At 44.0% G+C, this 23,204-nt stretch overlaps 1 protein-coding gene across 11 annotated transcripts in view; it reads left to right on the top strand.

Annotated features, from left to right (window-relative positions):
* The window catches only part of brsk2a (BR serine/threonine kinase 2a), a 102,554-nt gene that overhangs the window by 55,559 nt on the left and 23,791 nt on the right, over window positions 1-23,204 (top strand). For all 11 annotated transcript variants that reach the window (XM_028957719.1, XM_028957716.1, XM_028957718.1 and 8 more), the window contains exons 4-8: window positions 259-399; window positions 8,853-8,969; window positions 17,271-17,304; window positions 18,223-18,291; window positions 20,765-20,911. In XM_028957719.1, coding sequence (XP_028813552.1) covers window positions 259-399; window positions 8,853-8,969; window positions 17,271-17,304; window positions 18,223-18,291; window positions 20,765-20,911 — 508 coding nt within the window. The remainder of the gene's footprint in view (window positions 1-258; window positions 400-8,852; window positions 8,970-17,270; window positions 17,305-18,222; window positions 18,292-20,764; window positions 20,912-23,204) is intronic.

The following is a 23,204-nucleotide window of genomic DNA, read 5'->3' as shown; positions in this document are numbered from 1 at the left end:
GTATCGCTCCCAGAGCTGCGCAAGGGCATCGTCTCATATGTAGGCCACAGGGAATGATTCTGCTCATTAAAGTCAATATTTTCCTGTGTGCTTGGGTATGACATTGTCTTCTCTCCTTGGGTCTTCGTCTGGTGTCTTTGAAAAAAATGCCTTTGAGGGAAATAGAAATCCTTTGATTTGATCATTGTCAGATGTTCTTTTTTTCTTGTCTTTTTTTTTTTTTGCCTTAAACTTTCTTTGTTATTTTTCCTCCTGCAGGTATTTGGTTTTAGAGCATGTATCAGGTGGGGAGTTATTTGACTACCTGGTAAAAAAGGGCAGGTTAACACCCAAGGAGGCCAGAAAGTTCTTCAGACAGATCATCTCCGCCCTGGACTTCTGCCACAGTCACTCGATATGGTAAGATTCCCCTCTTTTAATAATCCAGAATAAGGAAGTAGCATGCATGACAGTCAGTCATGCGGGGGCAGTGGTGGCCTAAGGAAGTGGCCCCGTAATCAGAAGGTGGCCGGTTTGAATCCTGAATCCCGCTGAGGCGCCAATGAGCAAAAGCACCGTCCCCACACACTGCTCCCAGGGCGCCTGTCATGGCTGCCCACTGCTCACTCAGGGTGATGGGTTAAATGCAGAGGACACATTTCACTGTGTGCACCGTGTGCTGTGCTGCTGTGTATCACAAGTGACAATTACTTCACTTTCAGTAAGTCATCAGGCTCCTCCCACATGAAAATATCTTTATAAAAATGCATCCGGGACAGACAGAAATACTTAAGAAAACATAGAAAACTTCCAAGCAGTTCTTTCTTGTATTATTTATTTGTGTGAATGCTGAGGGTGCCTTATGCTTCTTTAAACCAGTGACCAAGACCTTACACTAGTGAAAAAGCTAGTGCATTCCACCCAGTTTGACAATAATGCCCTCAACGTGTTTTGAGTGTGTACGTCCAACCCATCCAAAGGTTCCTGGGACTGACCTCCATTTTTCCTTCTTATCCTGACAGAGAGGTCTGGGTGTTAGAAACAGGAGCCACGATACCTCACGCTGCTCCGTGAGGGATGTGGAAGTTTCTCTCTGGTCCGTGTCCCCGCAGCACTCAGCCTTCGTCTTGCATGAAACAGGAGCGCTTGATGGAAAACTAGCGTGAACACCCTCCATCTGTTCCCCCAAATAACATATTCACACCCACAGGCTTTCAATTACTATCATATCAAGATATCAGGATAAGGTCCCCCCACACCCACGGGCCCGATCCCTAATTCTTGGCCTCCTTTTCCGCTCCCGCCACACTCTGCCAGGGTTTCTTCTTCTTTTCACCCCAAGCTCCAGAAGAAAGAGCGAAGGAAAGAACTTCCCCATAATTGTGCAAAGCACGTTCAACTTTTTCATCAGCTTAGCAACTGCTTGTTCCAGTGCATTAGAGTGAGAGTTTCTCCTTAGGAATTGATTGGATGAGTGCTTGTCACACGTTTTTTGGGGATTTGCAGCAGAGGAGGAAAAAAAGGTGATGAAAGTGTGTCCTGACACATTAACACTTGAAGGCTCATTTTGACCTATTTTCACGTGAATCATTTCATGTAACTACAATAAATTACCAGGTATATTGTAGCTATTGGAGCTGTCGAGAGCCGTTCCAGGCATTTTCATTTAAACTACATTTTGATGAGCAGGGCTATTACATATGAAGCAGGGCAGCAGAAAGGCAGCTGTTGTTTTTATCCAGTCATTTTAGCCTAACAAATTCAGCATGGCCATGCCTGTGTTCGTGAGAAAAAACAGAGACGCCCGGGAGACAATTTCAGATCAACAAAATAAAAGGAGGCAAAATCTGTTCAGTCTAATTCAGACCGTCATCAGTCAAGCATGCAAACAAAAGATATCTTAATGTAGACAATTAGTCACTGAAAAAAATTAGGTAAGTTAGGATGGGGTGAATGAGACTATCTCTGCAGTGGCAACACAAGGTGTGCAAGTTTTTCTTTTTGTGCTGGAATTAGAACCTACATTCCCATAAAGGCCGTGATTTGATGGCGTGACTGACTCCCATTCCACTGTATGTCTTGCACCTCTTCATTCAAATACCAGCACGATCAAAATTAGCCTTTTTTATATATAAACATGTTGTAGGAGTTGTGTGACCCTATATGCTAACGCGTGCTTTATCCATACAGATGATTTGAGACTTAACTGAAATACAGTCAAACTAAGTCTCATTAATGTACCGCCATTTCACCACTCTGAAAGCTTACCTGCCGCTTCTTATTATAAATATCTTAAAAGTGCAGTACAATAGCAGGGGAGAAATTCTAACAGCAGAATATCATCTGCAGTCTACTCCATGATAAAGTCAAATGTACTGTAAAGAAATTTGTATTCACACAGATTAAAAGTTTAACATTTTTTACATGTACGTGTGTGTCTGTATGTCTCTATAAATAGATATTACACACATCAATGTATGTTGATTGTATATTGTGTATATAAAGTGTCAAAGTATCATCATCATCACACACACACATAGATTCACACATTAATTCACCACTTTAATTCGGAGGATCTGATGGAAGGTTTGTGACGTTTGCAATGTCACAAACATCCCCATTGTTTACGTCTTTTATAGCAGCAGAAACTCACTATAATGCAGACTTACTGTAAGGCCTGAGTCAGTAACATAGTCAACAATAGAAAAATAGTCAACAACAGTGAAATAAATTAAAATTGGGAAAAAAAGTTTTTATTCTTTCTGTGTGGCCGAGAACAAAATGTTCCACAGACCCATTTCCCATGGTTGTGGACCGCATTTATGTAGCGCTGTGAACACATCCTCAGATAAAATAGATGTATTGTCTGCCTTAACTTACTTTTTCAGTTTTTCTCGCATTGGTAGCATAAGCAAAGCGACAGCATTGTATTGTGATTCTTCTGGAACACAACACACAAGCACTGGCATCCACCCACTGTCCATCTTTTGGGATCGTTCCCCTGTGCAGCAGAGACATCCGGCTGATGTGTAGGATTAAGCGAAGGAGGATGAGAAATGTCCCGTCTCTTTATACTGCCGTTTGTTTTGCAGGCCTCTCTCCCGGTCCCTGCTGCCGCGGGGGATTCGGGAAGAAAGTCGTTCCGCACGCCGGTTTTCCTGTCTATGCCGGGACGTCAGGCCCGTCATGCACATGCCCACCGTGCGGCGCCCCCCTGAATTAGAATTTCCAGAATTAGAATTGGTTTGGACAGGCAGATTGACAGCTCTTCTAATCCTCTACCTTGTGTGTGACTGGTCTGAAGTGTGTGATCAGCGCCGGTCCCCCTTTTTGTCTCTTTTTACTTTTTTACTAACGAGCACAGCTCGTGTGTCACCGGTGGCGCCGTTTCAGATTTTGTGTGTGTGTGCGCTGGTTTATTGAAGTGGATGGGTCTAATAGGCATGTAAGATTTGGCAGGGTCCCCCAAATTGTCCATGTCAGGTGAAGGTGCTGGTTAGAGGGCTGAAGCTTCTAAAGTTTCATCTGCGACTTTCATCTTTTAAGAGCAGACAGAGACTGCCAGAGATAGAGAGACAGAACGTATCTATTAAGACAAATGTGTGGATGGATGAATAGGTGGATGCTCGGAAAAAACGGGGATACATAAGGATTTTTATTTAGGGAAAACAGACCTGGAGGAGTTCATTAGTGAGACAAATTGAAAATTCGCTCTGAGGCACTGAATCTGGAGCAGCACTTTCATGGCACCTGATTCAGCATCAGCTTGGAAGAGAATTAATCTTTTGCCAAAGAGGAAAAGAGCATTTCTTCGCTCAAAAGAAGGATCCTTGATCCATTTTTCGTAAGGTGTGAAGGCAGAAGACTTTTTTTTTTGTATTATAAAATCTCTTTTTCTATGCGGCTGAGTTTGCTTTACAGCAGCTCCATTCAACTACAAAAGGAGAGTTTTTCACATATTTTTTCCCTCCGCATGGTGCTGAATCACTGAAGTTTTTTTCATGTTCCTGGTTAGATGGCGGGGTGCGCAACTTTGAGCCGGGTTCAGTGCACAGCCTGCCAACGTGGAGACTGCCGTGAGCTTCAGTGCCATTTATTCCAACATAAGCACCTTCGCAGATCAAAAGAAAACCCTTCACCTTGGCGAGGGGGGCGTTTGAAGGGCCAAACAAGTCTTCTTCACTCATCCAAACGTGCCACAAACTACCTGCAAAATGGCATTGGCCGCCTTTACTTTACTCGCTGGAAAGGCTTCACTGTCTATCCTTGGCTTGGATGGCCAATGACAGCAAATTTTGTAATTTTGAGATTCATGGTCAATGATGGTGCAGTAGATAGAAGTGGGCTCTTTTTTTTTTAGTTCTTTCTATTTTAGTTCTTTGTAAACCCATAATCACATCGTAAACTTTGGCCGTGTCTGCAGATCTTGTGCTTTCTGAATGGTTAGGCACTGTGGATTCAGCGGGATCTAGAAATCAATTCCAGTTTTCTATTGATTTGGTAAGGACGTAATACATCTAAAGAGATTCACTCATTGCCCGTTGCATTCTGTCATAGCTGCTAATAGGGTCGTATCAGTGTTTCACAAATCGGTAAAAAAAAACCCCGATATAAACGTGTGATTATTCAAACTGAGGACTCAGTATATTACGTATCTTCTCTCTATGTATCTAGCGCTGCAAGATACGTATGCTCCCCGCGGCGTGTTCCCGTAGCGTGTGGCCCGTTTTGCAGAGGCATTGTCTGGCATTGTCTGCTGCGTTGCGGTGTGTCGGGCACAGGCGTGAGGCCCATGCTGGTTCGGTACGAGGGCAGAGGAGCGCGCCGCGGCTGCTCCGTGAGTAATGAAGATGCGTTTATTGATCAGCAGGGCAGCACGGGGTTGAGGCCAATTTGCTGTTCAGCATAACCAGCGATGACAGTGCTGCCGTGGTGCTCACCTCCACTCGGTCGTCCACCTGCTGAAAAATGGCTTTCTGCCCTTCTGCCCACCAACAGCATGTCCAAGATGACAAATGATGACGCTTGTGCCAAAAGGCATGCCTCCGCAGCCACTCTGCTCGCTCTGTAACTACAGCCATTTTGACTCGCGAGGGGAAAAGAGCTCGTCGGCTTGAGCCGGGCCCCAGAGAGGAACATGTTGGTGGAGTACAATAAAGCGAGCGGAGCGCTCTGCAAATGGAGCTCCGCGGCTGACTCATCAGGACCGCCCACTCCGGCAGCGAATGGGCCGTGAAATTCCGCGTGTGGGTAATGGGCAGAGCGTCGTTAAATAGAAACCGGACGCAGAATTTCACAGATCTCACAAAGAAACTCGGCAGTCAGCAGCCTTTCGTCTCCTGTGTGTCTCCATGGCAGAGCGGTTTGCTCTAACTGAACTACACATGGCTGAATTTTATGAGCATATATATGGCCCTTTTTCAGTCACACACTCAGATATTTACACCTTCGCCCTTCTGCACGGTGCAGGGTGTGTTGGACACAGATGCTCACAGATGCCATCAGGTGCCATCAGGTGCCATCAGTATCGATCAGTGGCTTGGGTGCGAGGGTGATGCGGCATTGCTGCCTTGCTGTCTGTCGGTGCGGGTGGGTATGGGGAGGAGGTCACTCGGAAGCACAATCTTTTGTTTGACGCATGGCGCAGTTCTTCATGGTTTTGTAGTCAGAAGGGTTCCTATCCAGTGAAACACAATCGCTTTTTGTGATTTAGCTACGCTGCGTCCCAGAATGTTCCTCACAGAGACGAAAGCAGGATGGAAACCAGTTCTGGTAATCGTGTGGGTCCGCTGTGGTATAAAATGACCACCATATGGCACTATTTTCAAACTGGCACTAACTGACGCATTACTCACCAAGTGTGGGGCTTGTTCACTAGCATATGCTCAAAGACTAATTGGAGCTGTCACTCAGTTTAACAAGTGCAATTTTTTAGCCAATAGGACATTTCTGTAGGGAGGGTAAATTGTGTTAGACGAAACACATGACCAGAAGCATGGTTAAGCATGATAATCTAAGACAGAAGAAAAATGTTCCCAGAATCTCATAGATGGCACTGGTGGCTTCAGGAAAACTTTTAGGAACAATTTGTATTTTGTTCTCAGTATCAGTGTGAGTATGACTGAGAATGACATTACAAATTACACTAGCAAGTGAGCAGGCTTATTCATTTATATATTTCTATGTTTTTTGGATCCTGTTTATGACAAGAATGGGTGGAGGACTTTGTGCATCACTACGTGTTACATCGTGCATTGATTGGCTGAAAAGGTGCATGAGACGACTGCACATAAACAAGACATGCATGTCTGCGTCGGATGAAAACAGAGATCTGTACCTTGTCGTGTTAATGAAAAAATGTTGCTATTAAATGAAGGGGTGATATTATTGTACATTATGGGGTTTTGGGGTTTATTGATTGTACAGAGGGTAAAATTACAGCACAAATGTGATAGTTATCGTATGTCTGGCAACACCGTAACCACCTATATTTTGCCTTTCTAAGCTTAAAGGCCTAGTAAAACACACACAGGCATACCCTACAGCACTGACATACGTCCCTGGACATCTTTTCCTCCATGTTGTTTCTGAACAGCGTCCGACCCTTTTATGGGTCCTGCTGGAGAGCAGGCTTGTTCTCTCTGCCTAGAGGAGTTCATTGATTTTGTCTAATCAAGTCCTGATATCTGCCTCATTGAGAGCAAGGACTTCCAGGCACGTTTTGAGAGGACTGCAGGGGGAGGGAAGCGCTTTCCTTCTGCCTGCAGTCCTCTGGAGGGCGGGCTGTTGTTCTGCCCCCTCTGCCCCTGCAAGTCAACAGCTCTCAACTCTCATGACAAACCCCAGCCCGGAACCTTCACTAGTGACATATTTACACGACCAAAATGCGTGCTGGTGTCTTCCTCCTTTACAGCCTTAATTATGAAAGCACCAAGCGATTAGTTCATTCAGAAATTACATTCATTATTTTAGCATATTCTGAAGAGTCAAAAATGAATATAATCTAAATGTTTTATTTTAAATGACTCAATGCAGTGCAGGAACATCAGTGCTGTACTCCCCATCCATGGTAAAATTAAAAGTCAATTAGCTCTCCTAATGTGTACGAGCAAATCCTGCCAGTTGTTTTATTGCCAGAGGATAATTAAGTGTTTTGGTGGCCTTGTTCTTGCTTTTAATTGGGTCAGTGTGAGAAGACGGGTTCTTGCCAGCGCTTCATTGTTAAAGTCGTACGATTCTGTTGCTGCGGGTGAGCTCGGACTGCTGGAAATGCCAGGCAGGAGGGCAACGCACGGCGATGTGGTAATGAGGTGAATACTCTTCACGTAGGAATGAGCGTTTGGAGAACAGCGCTATATTATTCCAACTGCACATCATCTGCGTATCTGCGTGCCTGGCGCAGCGGGGACATTTGTAAGGGACGTAATGGCCGTGGCTATGATGAGAATAGATCTCATATGAATAAAGACGACAGTGTTGGGAAAGTAATGAGCCTCATCAGCATGGAAGTTATATTTTGGTGCCTTTTGAAGGCATCAGTTATCGGTGAACATTTAAGAGTGAGTTAACTTTGTCCTCCAAGGATGTGTAGATTAGGTGAACTGGTGTGCTAGAGGGGACATTTCCAGGGATATGGTTTAGACACCGTGATTTGCAAAAGCAGATTTTAGAAAATGGGTGGAATGAATCACAATTTGTTACAAATTAATATTTCTTTTCTTCTTCAGACTTTACCTGACTAGTCCTGGATTTTATGGTCGTCACTCATGGTCATTTTGAGGCAGTCCTGTCTAATAAAAAAAGCCTGTAGATATATAAAATTAAGTGATATGGCAAACAAATTAACACAAAATCTATATTTTCCATGGTACAGCATATTTTCATGATATTTTCTTAATGGATTTGATTGGACTATAAAAGAATTCAAAGGTTTACTTAAGTAGGCCGTATTATTGGTGAATATATTTAATGAAGTATTGTCCAAGCCTATGGATATTAGCATCTGCTTCTGTTAATGCACAAGGTAGATTACAGTTAGTGGACCCATCCTTATGTTTCTCTGAATAGCCCTAACTTGCCCTGGTGGTTGCCGTTAAACCCCCAAGATGCAGCTTGTCCCTCTAATGTTCCTGTAACACGAACCAGAAGAGTTCCTTTTCGCTGTGTTTGGTGAGGACAGCTGACCCAAAGCGTTTGTCCCTTTGCTGAGTTGAGATATTTTTTATGTGACAGTTGTTTAATCATTCAGAGCTGATGTGGAGACACATGACATCCAATTACCGACCTTGACTTTGCGGACTTTTCTGTTCCCGCTTCCATAAATCCAGCTTTTGTACCGCTGTCGTTAGTTTAGCGAGGATGAAAGAGAGACGTTGACGCTGTGATATTTTGTCCTCTGGTCATATTTGTCAGATCCTGAAACATTATTGTTCCCCCCCGTGTCGGGAATAACAGCGGTGAGGACGTGTTGGCAGAGTCACAGTTTTACTGCTCTATACTTAGAGCATAATGTTGATTAAAAGTAAAAGCTTGTTGTTATTTTTGTCTTTAATAGCCCATAATTAACAAGGTACAAATGAACCGTTCAGTGGAGTTCCCTATTACCATGATTCCTTGGCACTCGCTGCTGTTGATTCCTGCAGGATTCGCTGTAGGAAGCCGTGCTCCCTATAGCGTCATGTGACGGGATCACTGTAGGAACTGACAAATAAAAAAACAACCCGTTTTTAGGTACCAGTAGGAATTTGATTTGTGATTAAAAATGTCTTCTTCTTGCTGACAGCTGCAATTAATCTGTCTTTTGTCATCAGTCATCACATAAAGACTCCGTGGAGGTAACTGATGCTCTCTCTCTCTCTCTCTTTTTCTCACAGCCACAGGGACCTGAAGCCAGAAAACCTGTTGCTAGATGAAAAGAATAATATCAGGATAGCAGACTTTGGCATGGCCTCCCTGCAGGTTGGAGACAGTCTCCTGGAAACCAGTTGCGGGTGAGTACCTCCCACGGACCACCGCTTTGATTGGATCAGAAGAGAGTGTTGCCAGTATCGATTGGCTGCCCGAGAGCCGCGCTTTGGTAATAACGGCGAGGATGCCGTCATCTGGGCCGGGCCAAGCAGTCCTGAGCCATTTGGGTGTATTAATGTGAGGGACTGTGTTTTCCCCCCACATTCATCTGATTTATCAGTTGAGACTCGACACGTGGAAACAAGATGCAAGGTGGACTTGAGGGATTATGGTGTCTCACTATTAATACCTCAAGGCTATGGTTTATTGATCTGAAAACCTGTGATTCTTGGCCAAATATTTACAGCAGACAGCAGACGTAGTAATATTATCAATCAGGGATTAACGTCAAAGGAGATTAGATTTTCCTTCGGCCTCTCTCACCAGGCTTTCCGATGATAAATCAAATTCTGTTTTTGAGTTATGTGTAAAGATGTGCAGAATTTAATACTTTAGACTGGCTTCTTTCCGGATGGTCTGGAGACGAACTCACCAGTTTACCACTGTGTCCAATTATGTACCATTCTGATTGGCTGGCAGGGTCGGCTGTTGTTGGTCTCTCTGTGATGAATGCACAAGCTTGTGCACACACCCAAACATGGCTGGCGGGGACTCCAAAGCAATAAAGAGGGTGGAGTGAAGCCTCATTATTCACTCACAGCCAACGGTGTCGGTTCACTGCGGCACTGGCCGTTCTGGAGGACGATAAACCTTGAGCCACGACATGCGCTATTAAACTCTCGCTTGGCGTGCGGAAAGTAAAGCCTTGTCTGTATACTTTGCTTTAAAATGAAATTAGTTATCATGAAAGCAAGTGCCTGCTCCCCACTCAGCGGCCGCAGGGGGAGGAACGTGTGGCGGAGCAGCAGCTTCGGCTTTGCCGTCTCCGCCGATGCTCGGCGCAGCGGGAAACAATGATGTTTGTGTAGATGCGTAGGTAAGTATAGTGGTAGGTTATGTAGGATGTGGGCCGACATGCACGTTAAGTTCTTCTCATTCAACCAAGAACAATTGTCTGATTGCAGAAGACCTCTGTACTGTCAGCCACGAAGATCCTGTGTCATTTAAATTGAGACGTGGCCTCCAGGGATCAGCACAGAGCTTCTAATGGATTGAGATTTGGGGAGTTTGAAGTCGTTGAGGTTTTTGTCCTCAAACCATTTTTGAACAACAACAGCAACAAAAAAACATTCCTCTTGCTGTGCGGCAGCATGCTTTATGATAAAAGAGGCCAAAACTGTTTTCCGTTCATGTATAGGGAAAGGTGGTCTGCAACAATTTTTAGAAATCTGAAGATCTTCCACAAACAACATTGCACTGAGCATCACACAGCTTTTTTCATAATGTGTTCTGCTACCAACTTTTAACATTTACATTTAAAGCATTTTTCAGACTCCCTTAACCAGAAAGACTTACAATCAGTAGCTACAGGGACAGTCCCCCTGGAGCAACTCAGGGTGAAGTGTCTTTTCTCAGGGAAATAATGGTAGTAAGTGGTAGTAAGTGAACCTGTCTTCTGGAACATACATGAGTGTGTTAACCACTCGGCTACTACCACCCATGTGGCATCTTTTATCTCAGAAGACATTTTAGGCCATCCACAAAGTCAAAGTCTTAAAAAATGCAGTTAATCAGACAAGAAGGCCACCTTTCATTGCTCCACGCAGCATTTCTGGTACTCACATGCCCCTTGTCGGCAGTTGCGGTGGTAGACAGTCATCTGATCAGTTTGGATGCACAGCTAATCGTGTCAGCAGTTCTTCTGTGGGATCAGACCCAATAAGCTACATATAGGGAGTGCAGAATTATTAGGCAAATGAGTATTTTGTCCACATCATTCTCTTCATGCATGTTGTCTTACTCCAAGCTGTATAGGCTTGAAAGCCTACTACCAACTAAGCATATTAGGTGATGTGCATCTCTGTAATGAGAAGGGGTGTGGTCTAATGACATCAACACCCTATATCAGGTGTGCATAATTATTAGGCAACATCCTTTCCTTGGGGTCAAATGGGTCAAAAGAAGGACTTGACAGGCTCAGAAAAGTAAAAAATAGTGAGATATCTTGCAGAGGGATGCAGCACTCTTAAAATTGCAAAGTTTCTGAAGCATGATCATCGAACAATCAAGCGTTTCATTCAAAATAGTCAACAGGGTCACAAGAAGCGTGTGGAAAAACCAAGGTGCAAAATAACTGCCCATGAACTGAGAAAAGTCAAGCGTGCAGCTGCCAAGATGCCACTTGCCACCAGTTTGGCCATATTTCAGAGCTGCAACATCACTGGAGTGCCCAAAAGCACAAGGTGTGCAATACTCAGAGACATGGCCAAGGTAAGAAAGGCTGAAAGACGACCACCACTGAACAAGACACACAAGCTGAAACGTCAAGACTGGGCCAAGAAATATCTCAAGACTGATTTTTCTAAGGTTTTATGGACTGATGAAATGAGAGTGAGTCTTGATGGGCCAGATGGATGGGCCCGAGGCTGGATTGATAAAGGGCATAGAGCTCCAGTCTGACTCAGACGCCAGCAAGGTGGAGGTGGAGGTGGAGTACTGGTTTGGGCTGGTATCCTCAAAGATGAGCTTCTGGGGCCTTTTCAGGTTGAGGATGGAGTTAAGCTCAACTCTCAGTCCTACTGCCAGTTTCTGGAAGACACCTTCTTCAAGCAGTGGTACAGGAAGAAGTCTGCATCCTTCAAGAAAAACATGATTTTCATGCAGGACAATGCTCCATCACACGTGTCCAAGTACTCCACAGCGTGGCTGGCAAGAAAGGGTATAAAAGAAGAAAAACTAATGACATGGCCTCCTTGTTCACCTGATCTGAACCCCATTGAGAACCTGTGGTCCATCATCAAATGTGAGATTTACAAGGAGGGAAAACAGTACACCTCTCTGAACAGTGTCTGGGAGGCTGTGGTTGCTGCTGCACGCAATGTTGATGGTGAACAGATCAAAACACTGACAGAATCCATGGATGGCAGGCTTTTGAGTGTCCTTGCAAAGAAAGGTGGCTATATTGGTCGCTGATTTGTTTTTGTTTTGTTTTTGAATGTCAGAAATGTATATTTGTGAATGTGGAGATGTTATATTGGTTTCACTGGTAAAAATAAATAATTGAAATGGGTATATATTTGTTTTTTGTTAAGTTGCCTAATAATTATGCACAGTAATAGTCACCTGCACACACAAAAATAGCTAAAAATAAAAACAAACTAAAAACCACTTCCAAAAACATTCAGCTTTGATATTAATGAGTTTTTTGGGTTCATTGAGAACATGGTTGTTGTTCAATAATAAAATTATTCCTCAAAAATACAACTAATAATTCTGCACTCCCTGTAAAAGTCAAAGTGGCCCCTGAGCTAAAAAGTTTGTCCACCCCTGAGCTAGTCAAATAATCATCACCAACCCAGCATTAGTGCAGTAGCTTTCAACAGCAGTACTTAAATTAACCCTAGATATTATATGAAAAAGGTCATCATTGTCCACACTTTTTTTTTTTTGTAAAAGGTCACCAACTGAGGGTGGAACAGAAAAGAACAGTTTAGAATTCAAATACGCTTAAGATTTGCTGATCTGTTTAAGTACTAATTACATTTTTTGTCAGCCTTTTGAAATGTTATGTTCATAAGACGACTTTGTCATGCAGGTGGATAATATTTTAAAATAACGTATCTTATGCCAGTGTAGGATTATCTGACTCAGTGCAGATTATTCTCTCTAAATCGCTATCTATCTTGCTGCCTGAAGGATGGAGGATGGGTTAGGGCAAGTGCTGATGTGACAGGGTGGATAAGTAATGCCGTTGGAGTCACCGCTGACAGACAGGCTGCCCCTCTGTCACTCCTGGAAATCGGACGGAGAGGAGCTGACAGGACGTTGAATAAGTACACCGCATACGTCCCCTCCAAATGTCCTCCCCATTAAATGGCCGACCTTGTCTTGGCGCCTCTACTGTCACGCCTCTCATTTACTTCTAAAAGAGTAATATAAAAACATAAAAAGTCCACTGGTGGAATCTATTTCTGGTTTCTGTGAGATGATTAGAAGAATTCCCCTGGTGCAAGAATGGCTTTATTAGTAAGAATGTTGAAACAACAGTATTGAAACAACATTTCATATGTCATGTGATTGGCCAATGCATCTTAAAGTCCTACAGATGCAGAGGAACATTAAAAGGCATGCCTGACTTCCTCTTCCATTTTTGACAATCATATATTTCTTTGTGTAGAATTATGAATCAATTCAGTCTCAATTCAGACTGTTGCTGTAGCCTTATATTAAACCATTTGTGAAAGTATATTGTCCTGTTATATTCATTGGCTGAGACTTTGAGTCGCCTTTTCCCTTTCTCTTTTGAGCCCCTCATTACTAATCATTTAGTAGTGCTTTAGTTCTTTCCTTTGCTCAAGAAATCTTACATGCTGCATTTGTACCAACTGAAGATGGAATAGAAAGGATGCCCCTGTCATTCAACTGTCTTAGGTTTTTTACTTGAGGAATAAATATTTTTCTTTTTACAAGTGAGTTACTTTTCATATGTTGGCCATATGGCATTAAATATTGATGTTGGCTTTTGTGACCCTTCAAAGCCTTACCTGCACATGGGGTCATAAGTGGATGCGTCCACATCGCTCTCTCGGATTCAATTCAGTGCCCTCTACCTTTTCAAAAAATGTCTTTGTCACAATCAGCTCCAGCCTTGAGTACCTTTTGTCCAATCTTCTTTTCCCTTGGCTTTGTTGTTGTCATTTGTCCCACAGGCTGGCGGCACAGACAGGAGTCATGTGGGACAGCCTGTGGCCAATGACTCAGTACTGTCCGCCCATTCATTCATCCGGTATCACGATGAACAAAAGTGATTGCACAGCATTACTGCTCCAGTCATGAACATCTTTGTCACACAGTCACATCAGAATGGAGGCCACTGACAGATGGATGCTTTCAGATGACATTCTTTTGCCTGGTATAATGTTTTGTTCTTTTGTAGCTGTTATATTGTGTGTAATGTAAGGTGAATGTAAAGTGAAACTAGATTAATAAAAGTTCATGATAAATCAACCCAGGGGACAAACATCCTACTTGTCACACAGAATGCAGGGCAGGAAAATACTGAGGAAAATGCCTTTATTCCACAGTATAATTGGAAGGGGGTGCAGTTGCACCTATCATTCGCAGAACACACAGTGGGGCGTCATTATTATCAGATCTCATGGGAGACCCTGGCAGCAAGGTTGGTGAAAACAAGCTGAAAATAAGTCACTTAGCATCTTAAAAGGATTTTATTCAAACTACCACTCAATATTTTAACATAAAAGAAGCTATTTATTACTTTCACTCAATCACTATTCATGCCCGCTTATGGTCCTTATCAAGGTTGCGGCTACCAGAGTCCATCCTGGGATATTGGGTGCAGGGACCCATCACACACTCACTGTCGCCAAATGCACTTAGTGTACATACAGTACAGGCCGAACGTTTGGACACACCTTCTCTTTCAATGTGTTTTCTTTATTTTCATGACTATTTACATTGGTAGATTCTCACTGAAGGCATCAAAACTACGAATGAACACATGTGGCGTTGCTCTGATTACCGCTTTTCACACTCTTGGCATTCTCTCGATGAACTTCAAGAGGTCGTCTCCTGAAATGGTTCTCCAACAGTCTTGAAGGTGTTTAGCACTTGTTGGCCCCTTTGCCTTCACTCTATGGTCCCGCTCACCCCAAACCATCTGGATTGGGTTCAGGTCCGGTGACTGTGGAGGCCAGGTCTCCACTTTTTGTTATGTACATAACTCCACATGTGTTCATTCATAGTTTTGATGTAAATGGTCATGAAAATAAAGACAACACTTTGAATGAGAAGGTGTGTCCAAACGTTTGGCCTGTACTGTACCTTCGGATGCCATCTCTCTGCTCACCTTCATAATGGCTAATCTCCCATGACCCCAGAGGAAATTATGTTTCCGCCTTAGACGCAGATCGATTATTAGCTGCAGCCTTCGGCGAACACATCAGTAGATTTCATGCGCCCTGGCAACCGCTGACATTGCCGCAGCCTGAAAACCGATATAGGCGGTTTGTACAAGCACGTCTGGGCAGATGGGTCCGCTGAGTCTTGTTAAAACACATTCCCACGCACGTGTCCGGCCACGGTCCCTTCCTGCGCCTGGGCGCCGCGTGACTAAGGCGGCGCGGTTCTTTATTGATAGTCGCTGCATGCCTGGCTCCATCGTCTCTAAGAGTAGATATGACAGTTTTTAATTAAACACATTCATCTTTGCGCCGCACGTTACAGGTCGACGTGACACAAATGTATTCGATTTGCCACGGGTGGTGGTCTTCTGGTGGATTGGCAGGCTGCAAGGTAATAGGGCTTGTATGTACGGGCTTAGGCGCCATTGGCACATTTCCATGTTAACACGCTCGTTTCGCGACAACGCGGCTCGCAGTTTCATTAGCGCGTTTGCCCATTTTTTTCCTTAATGGAGCCTCGTATCGTTAGAATTTTTTGGTTACGGGGGGCTGTCAGCACAGGGACAGAGATCCAAATAAGCTGTTTTTGTTTTTGCCGACTATTAAAAAGCAGCCATTTGCAGCAGATTTCATGTGAGTACGGAAGCGCTGGCCTGAGGGCGTGCGGAAACGGCTCTTCCGTCTCAATTGTCTGTTCACTGGAGAAGAGGAACACCACCTCCAGCACCAGCTGCAGCGGCGTGTAGCGCCTGGTTGAAATGCCACCTCATAATTCCACCAGAACGAGTTCTGCCGCTCTTCCCCCTGCGCCGTGGAACGCGAACGGAAATTAGCTCTAGCGAATCGCCCTGAAAGGATTGATGTAGTGACACCGTGCGCCGCGGGGGCTCCCCCGGCAAACCCATTTATTTAGGAAAAACGGAGGATCTTAATGTGCCTTTATTTATTTCATCACTTCCCAAAGTATCATCTGAAAGCTATGCAGAGCCCACCGGATATGATTTCTGTGGCATCATTTTCATGTTCTGAGAGTGATGTTCTGAGAGGGATAAACCTTTAGCATTAGTGCACTTCTGATTGAGAAGTTTAAACCTGCAAATAATGTGGATCTGTCATGCAGATGCTTGTATTGTGAGACGAGATTTTGGTGCCCTCACATCATACTCAGATCGGACCGGGCTCATTGGGTCTGGCAAAGCCCATTTTGAAGACCAGGGGGCACTAGATCACCAGCCATCCTGCGCTTGGTGGTCCAAGTTGGTTATGCTGCTGCTGGCCCCATTAAAGCCAGGGAGCTAGATGAAGACTGGGTGCATTGCGGGGTGGGACTTCTAGTGGTGTGTGTGTGGTAGTACACACTTGCCTATGAACCAGAAGACCCAGGTTCAAATCCCACTTACTACCATTGTGTCCCTGAGCAGGACACTTTAAGTTGCTCCGGGGGGGGACTGTCCCTGTAACCACTGATTGTAAGTCGCTCTGGATAAGGGCATCTGGTAAATGCTCTAAATGTAAATGTAAATGTAGTGGTGCTGGCTGCATAGGGAGCCCGGCGTGGGTGTCCACAGTCTGTCCCGCTGAAGCCAGAGACCCAGAAGAAGGTGCGGTGTCGGGACGGACTAGTTGCAGCCGGTGAATGTCAGCACTGGCTGGGCCACGGAGCGCCGTTGGAGGCACGTTGCTTGCCCATTAGGCAGCGCTGGTGCAGGATGGTGGAGAAGACCTGGACACGACTGTAGTGGGAGGGTGAATGGTTTGATGTGAGTTGTATCAGGGTGTTTTTGTGCATGCATCGGTTTTTGATCCACCGCCAAACTTAAGAACGCATTTGTACAGCAAGCGGGGTTGCTGCATGATTAGCAGTGATTGTTTGAACTTTGTTCTGAGGAAATCTTGGCGTTGGGCTTGTTGACAGCGCATCACCCTGCTCGCCCATCAGCAGAGCTGCTCGTAAATACGCCTGACACCCTTGCTCCTAATAAGCCCCCGTGTTTGCCAGCTTTGGATGGAACTTCATTAGAATCCCGAGAGCAGGTGTGGAGGAGATGGGTGGGGAAACGTTAAGCGCAGTTCCGTCTTGGCCCGACGCTGTTCAGCAACACCATGTTTCTGTCTGTTTTTGCCGGTTTATTGAGTACATCGCGTGTTTCCTACGTGGGAGGCTGTGTCAAAATTAGCATATGATACGATTGAGGTGTTTAACATAACTTTGAACTGTAGTCTCACAGATTGCACAGATCTTTATTTATTTTTTTGCATTAATCAGAGAATTAAGTGACTAATTTCTCCGCTCTTCCACAGATCCCCCCACTACGCCTGCCCAGAGGTGATTAGGGTAAGTGTGCTTTGAAACTGGTTTATTATGGGTTTAGACCATATCAGATATTAATAAATTAGTGTCACAGGATTTAAAAATTATTTCCCAGTGTTCAAATGCTTGTCTGGACATTTAGTGGATAGGTGTTTGTTGGCATATAAGTTTCCAATATTAATTCTCATGTGTTTGAAATGTTTTTAACTTCATAGCTATTTCATACACATATATACACATGAACTTACAACTTTTCTGGAGAGAAAATTGTGCAGTCAGTCTATGTGGAGAATTTTTTCATCCTAAAGCACTTTGAGGGAAACCTGGCCAGAGATGGCTGAGAGGCACAGCTGGAGTTCAGATCTGTGGTTCCAGCTGTTTGAAGCCATCCTGCTGTGAAGTTGGCCGCTTCACCTTGCAAATTTACTTACGTGGGAAGCTGATTATGGAGTAGGAGTGCAGCATCATGCAGCAACCCCGCTTTCTATACAAATGCGTTCTTAAGTTTGGCGGAGGATCAAAAATGTGGTGGAAACAGGGAACATTTTCAGTTTGAGATCATATGGAAAATATTATACAGTAAGGCTCCAGGAGCATGAACTATTTGGCCACCTTAATAACTGACTTGCCACAGGATTGTGAACATCATGGACATTTTTTTAGCGTTACGTTTATTAACTACATTTCACTCTGCAATGGTATTATAGTACAATGATTATTAGCAATTCACACCAGGAATGTTGTTCTCAGATACATCTGAGGCTTTTAAAATCAGATACTGGACTTTAAGAAATAAGAGAGTGTTTAAGATGGAGATTTGGAGATAATTGACCTGTCGAAACCCAGTGTATTTAGTATGTTGCTTGAATAAAACCCAATAGCACTACTGTGGATGTGTTTAGTACACGTAAAATCTGACCCTTCTCTGTATCTGGCCATTAGGGAGAAAAGTATGATGGCAGGAAAGCAGACGTGTGGAGTTGTGGAGTCATCCTGTTTGCTCTTTTGGTGGTAAGTGTCCCTTTAATGCTTAAAAATGTTGCTGGTGTTGCTCGTGTGTAAACTTCTCAAATTCACTGCGTCAGTTCGAACGGCATGGGCTTGGAAGTTGCAGAGAGGGAATCACAACTTTATGTTGCTGTGCACTTCTCTCTTGTCCCTCAATCTTTCCTCTCCACCCCAGTGTCAGTTAAAGGGATGTCCTCCCATTCCCCAAACCTTAAGGCTCTGGTGTTAAGCATAGTCAGAAAGCCTTGTCAGGAATGCAGAGTGATGAGTATACTCTGACAAAATCTTTCACCCACTTTGAATTTGACTAAAAAAAGAAGTCAACTTGATGATAAAAGTATGGCTGGATGCAACATTTTTGGAGAGCGACAGCACAGCTCTCGCATATTGAAAAGTCCCAGCAGGACATGCTGAGCCTGCTTCTGCAGTCAGTAGAAGTTTGAAAGGAATTTGCTCACAGCCTCTTGGATAACTTAAATTTATCTTGATTATATGTTTTTTTTAACCTTAGGAAAATTGATTAGAATCCACGTTGAATGATTTCATGGTCATCAAATAGTTAGGGATAACCACCCCACTGTACTTACTCTCTCTTTTACCTTGAACCAAGGTGGATCAGAGTGCATTGTGTAGCATTAAATCGCCTTTATGCAACAAAATACATATCCTGTTTTCTGGCAGACATGCTCTAAGCCCTAATGGTTGGGTAGCATGCTTTATTTCCAATCAGACAAGTGTGACAATATTATATTTAGTATACATGAAGTATTATCATGCATAATACTTCAACAATAAAAAAATTTAATCAATCATTGATCTAAAATATCTGTTGGGGTATGGAAATAAGTACAGTTCTAATGTCAGGTCACACACTAATACTTTTCAGTGCAATAGTTCCTTTAACAGAGACTGAGTTGTGACCTCGTGTGAGCCCCAGAAGGCAGATTAGGACACATTCTTATCAGATTATCTCCAGCTCGTGTCCATCCTGCTTTTGCGGGAGCACATGTCCTTTTATGCCTCGCAGTGTTTTGGCCATGGAGTCTGTTGCTTTTTCATGCGCCGCTGTGGTTCGTTCACATCCCCACAACATGAAATATTCATTCTGAGCAGCAGTCAGAAAGCGCAGAACCAGAAGACTAAGCCAAAAATAAATACTCGCGCTGACAGACTGCCTTTTGGCATCAGGATTCTCTGTGTTCTACAGAGGAGAGGCTCGCCGTCGAAATGTGACCGGACTGAAAATGAATGTTTTTGAACCGTTTTTGTTCCCCTTGCATTAAAAGTATTTTCATTATTCCCGGTGTACAAACCTCACCCATTTATGGTGTCTGTGAGGCACTAATGTAAATAAGTAATCCCTCGCTGGACGCCGACTTCAGCCTTTGTGCTTTTAGCGCTTATAAAGCAGGGTTTGTTTGATTCCGTTTGACACTTTCTCTCCCCCGGTAGTTAAGGTTTGTTTGGATCATATTTTAGGCAAGCGCGCCTCGCTCGCTCCACCATGGGGCCACGGTCATTTATCAAACGTGAACATCTGTAATGTGTCAGGGCCACTGATGAACGACTCTGATGCGAGAATAAGAGAATGGAGAGGTGGTAAACAAAGATAATGATCAGGGAAGAGGTTTCTCCCGCGCCGCTTGTTATGTTTCTGACATTCTTTGTTTCTGCTGGTGCATTACAGTAATTGGACCACTTACAGTCAAGTATGTTGTATCTGCTGCTCCTGATCCCAACCCCCTTCTTTCTTCTCATTCTTTTTTTTTTTTTTTTTTTTTGAGCTGATGACCTTCATATTGATTATGTGCAATAATAAGAATGGATCGACGACCCTAGATTTTTATTAGAGTAATGCTAGATCATTGGACATCATGTAGTTGCTCATACGCGTCCTTCAGTTTAATTTTAGCTATGGGCAACGCATAAAATATTTTAACGTAAGCTTTAAAGTTTTTTCCTGGGTCCCGGTAGTTTTCTGCAGGACGTGTGCAACTGCAGTGATTGCAGTAAATATTAGAATAGATTTTAATGTTTAACTTAATGGTTTTATTTGTTGATTGTGCTAACCTGGAGAAGCCGCCCTCTGTGCTGTTCTAATTGTATCAAGATTTATAATCCATAAAATTACATTTCTCAATAGAAAACCAAATGGCTGCTTAATTAAGATTCAGCTTGTTTGCATATTGTTCATATTGCATATTGCATTAGAACAAGCCTGCCTTTTGGGTTTTTCAGAAATAAGCACTCAGAATCAAGAAAGGGCTGGATATTCACAACTCCCATATTTGGGTGGCTTCCTGCTCATATATATCACATAGTTTTTACTATTCGCATGCACGGATCTCACAATTATGCAATTTTTTCCACTTGTGCTCAAATGGTCTGTTTATTTATTTTTTGTTTCTTCATTAAAAATGAATGTTTGTTCATGTGACCTTTTTTCTCTCTGTCTCCCCTTTATCCCGGCTCACAGGGCGCCCTGCCATTCGATGACGACAATTTACGAAACTTGTTAGAGAAAGTGAAGCTGGGCGTATTTCACATGCCGCACTTCATCCCGCCAGACTGCCAGAACCTTCTGCGGGGGATGATTGAGGTGGACGCCACCAAAAGGCTGACGGTCAGTTCCTCCCGACTGCTTCGTTTCAGTATGTTAATGGTAGACCTTCAGCTCAGTCAGCTGCAGTTGTCCTCCCCGTCTCCAAATCTGTGCTCTTTCCTGGTGTATTTTACCACGTTCCGTTATTCTCTTCATTCCCGTCAGATTCAGGAAACGCACAGCGACCTTGACAAAGTGGCTCAGATAGTGAGGGCCAGAGGGCCCGCATGAGAGGGTAGAGTGGTGTGAGATGTAAATAATAGGAGGACTCGGAGTACTTGGAGCGTGAGCAGTCCACCCAGTGGCGTCCTTTGTTTTTTTTTTTTTTTGGGCCCAGTCGGAATATGGAGATGCCGACGCCTTTGTGCTGGATCACAGGCACAGTCCTCTTGAGCCGCTGCCCTTGGATGAATGCTAATGTCGCACTCCTGTGCGTCCGGACTATATATCACCGTGCCAGCTGACTAGGGAAAGAGGAGGGATGGTCTGAGGTGAACCGTACCGATGAACCGACGAGTGTGTGAACACTTTTCAGTTCAGGTCAGCCGGGATGGGGGTTTCAGAGCTGTGACTGATGGGAGCGGTTTAGCGTGGCCGATGTCCTGCTCTGCCAGTGCAGTCATTTATAAAATGTCTGGATCCTAGCAGAATGTCACATGCACCTCAGAGACGGCATTCCTGCGGTTTGTCTGGAATGATACTGTGTAAACAAACGTGGAGGGGTCATTTTGATTCCTGTAATCGCAGAGTTCATAGCAGGGCAAAGTGATACGACCTGAGTCCTCTCTGCTCTCCACTCTCAACTGTAATGTGCTTTCTGCATGCAGCGTGGGGCAGAGCATGAGGACAGTCTCCTAAAGGTGAAACCAAAGGATGTTTGATTAAAATCGGATGAAAATCACATTCAATTTGCACCTCACATCAGCCTGAAACATGGGTCATGTTCACTAATGTTAAATTATCTTCTGGATTCACATAAATAAACAGATTCCGTGTTTAAATGACATTATTATGCGCCACGTACTACATCTTATATAGTGTTGACAGATTATGGCCCACTTCAACCTTAACATTAGGTTAATTATTGACTATTAACCTTAACTCTTAGGTTAACCATCAAAATAAATCATTTGCAGTGTTATACTGAATCCTATATCAATTGTGCTTTAAAGCATCTTGAACGTCTTAGGAGAGAATAAAGATCCCAATTCAGAGTTTCAAACTTTTAATTGCGCAATGCCAGCGGCACCCGTCCCAAACTTCATCGTTGGGGTTTCGGTTTAATAAGCGCGGTGCTCCGCATGACTCCCGTCCTGCAGGAGGTCTCAGGGTTCAGTCTCTTGATTCTATGAATTCAGCCGAAAGATGGCTGTGTTTTTGTGGAAAGCCGCCAGCAGGGGAAGAGCTGAGTGCGAGCGTGGTGAACACGCGCAGTCACTCCACCGATTTCTCTTTAAAAAGAACACTGCTGTCAACCTGTAATCACTCTCGCAGCGTGACTGTTTCCTCCCTGTCCCCCGGAGGTTTTCCTTTTCTCTGTCCTATCACTTTAGCGAACGGCCATACGCGGCGTGAAAGACGTCAGCCATATTTGTGTCCAGATCTTCTGCATTTGGGGAAACTGATTGATTGATCCGATCCACCGTTTCAAATCGAATCTCAGACTGGAGAGAATTGAGGTCCCAGAATCTGGCACTGCAGCACCTCAAAAAGTCTGTCACTTGTCGTCACCGCAATGGCCACAGAGAGCTGTTCAGTGACAAATTGTGTGCAGTGTGTGTGCAGACGTGCCTTTCCGGATGACAATGAGCCATTATTTTCGATGAGTTGCATCCCTCAATAAGAACAGATTCTGTGGCGGTGCCGGACCTCCCCGTGCTAACCGGGCGCATTGTTCCCGGCCAGGCACTATTGATCGGAATGGATCTGTGATCAGACCACCAACTGAGAAGTGAAGTCCATCGGGTCGCCTCGGTGTTTAATGTGATATGCTGCGCCAGTCTGAGCTGGGTGTGAGGCCAGAAAACAATTTACATCGACTCCAACATTGATTGTGTCCATTGAGTGTGCGGGGGCCGCGGGGTAAAGTGGCTTCAGAGACCTGCGGGAGTTCGGCATAATGAATAAACAAGAAAAGTGAGAAATGGAAGAAAGAAAGATGGTTTTTAAACATGCAATTTAAAAAAAAAAAAAGAAAGAACGAAAGGTCTACAATGTTGTTTCTGGTGTCCTTACACAGCTCTTTGGTCCTGGCCCTAGTGGAGTTTGGAGTGTGACTGTTTGAGGTTGTGGACAGGTGTCTTTTATACTGATA

This window comes from Denticeps clupeoides, chromosome 17 (genome assembly GCF_900700375.1).
Source record: "Denticeps clupeoides chromosome 17, fDenClu1.1, whole genome shotgun sequence".
NCBI classification, from domain to species: domain Eukaryota; kingdom Metazoa; phylum Chordata; class Actinopteri; order Clupeiformes; family Denticipitidae; genus Denticeps; species Denticeps clupeoides.
Note: the sequence above shows the minus strand (reverse complement) of the source record. Positions and strands in the feature narration are given on the sequence as shown.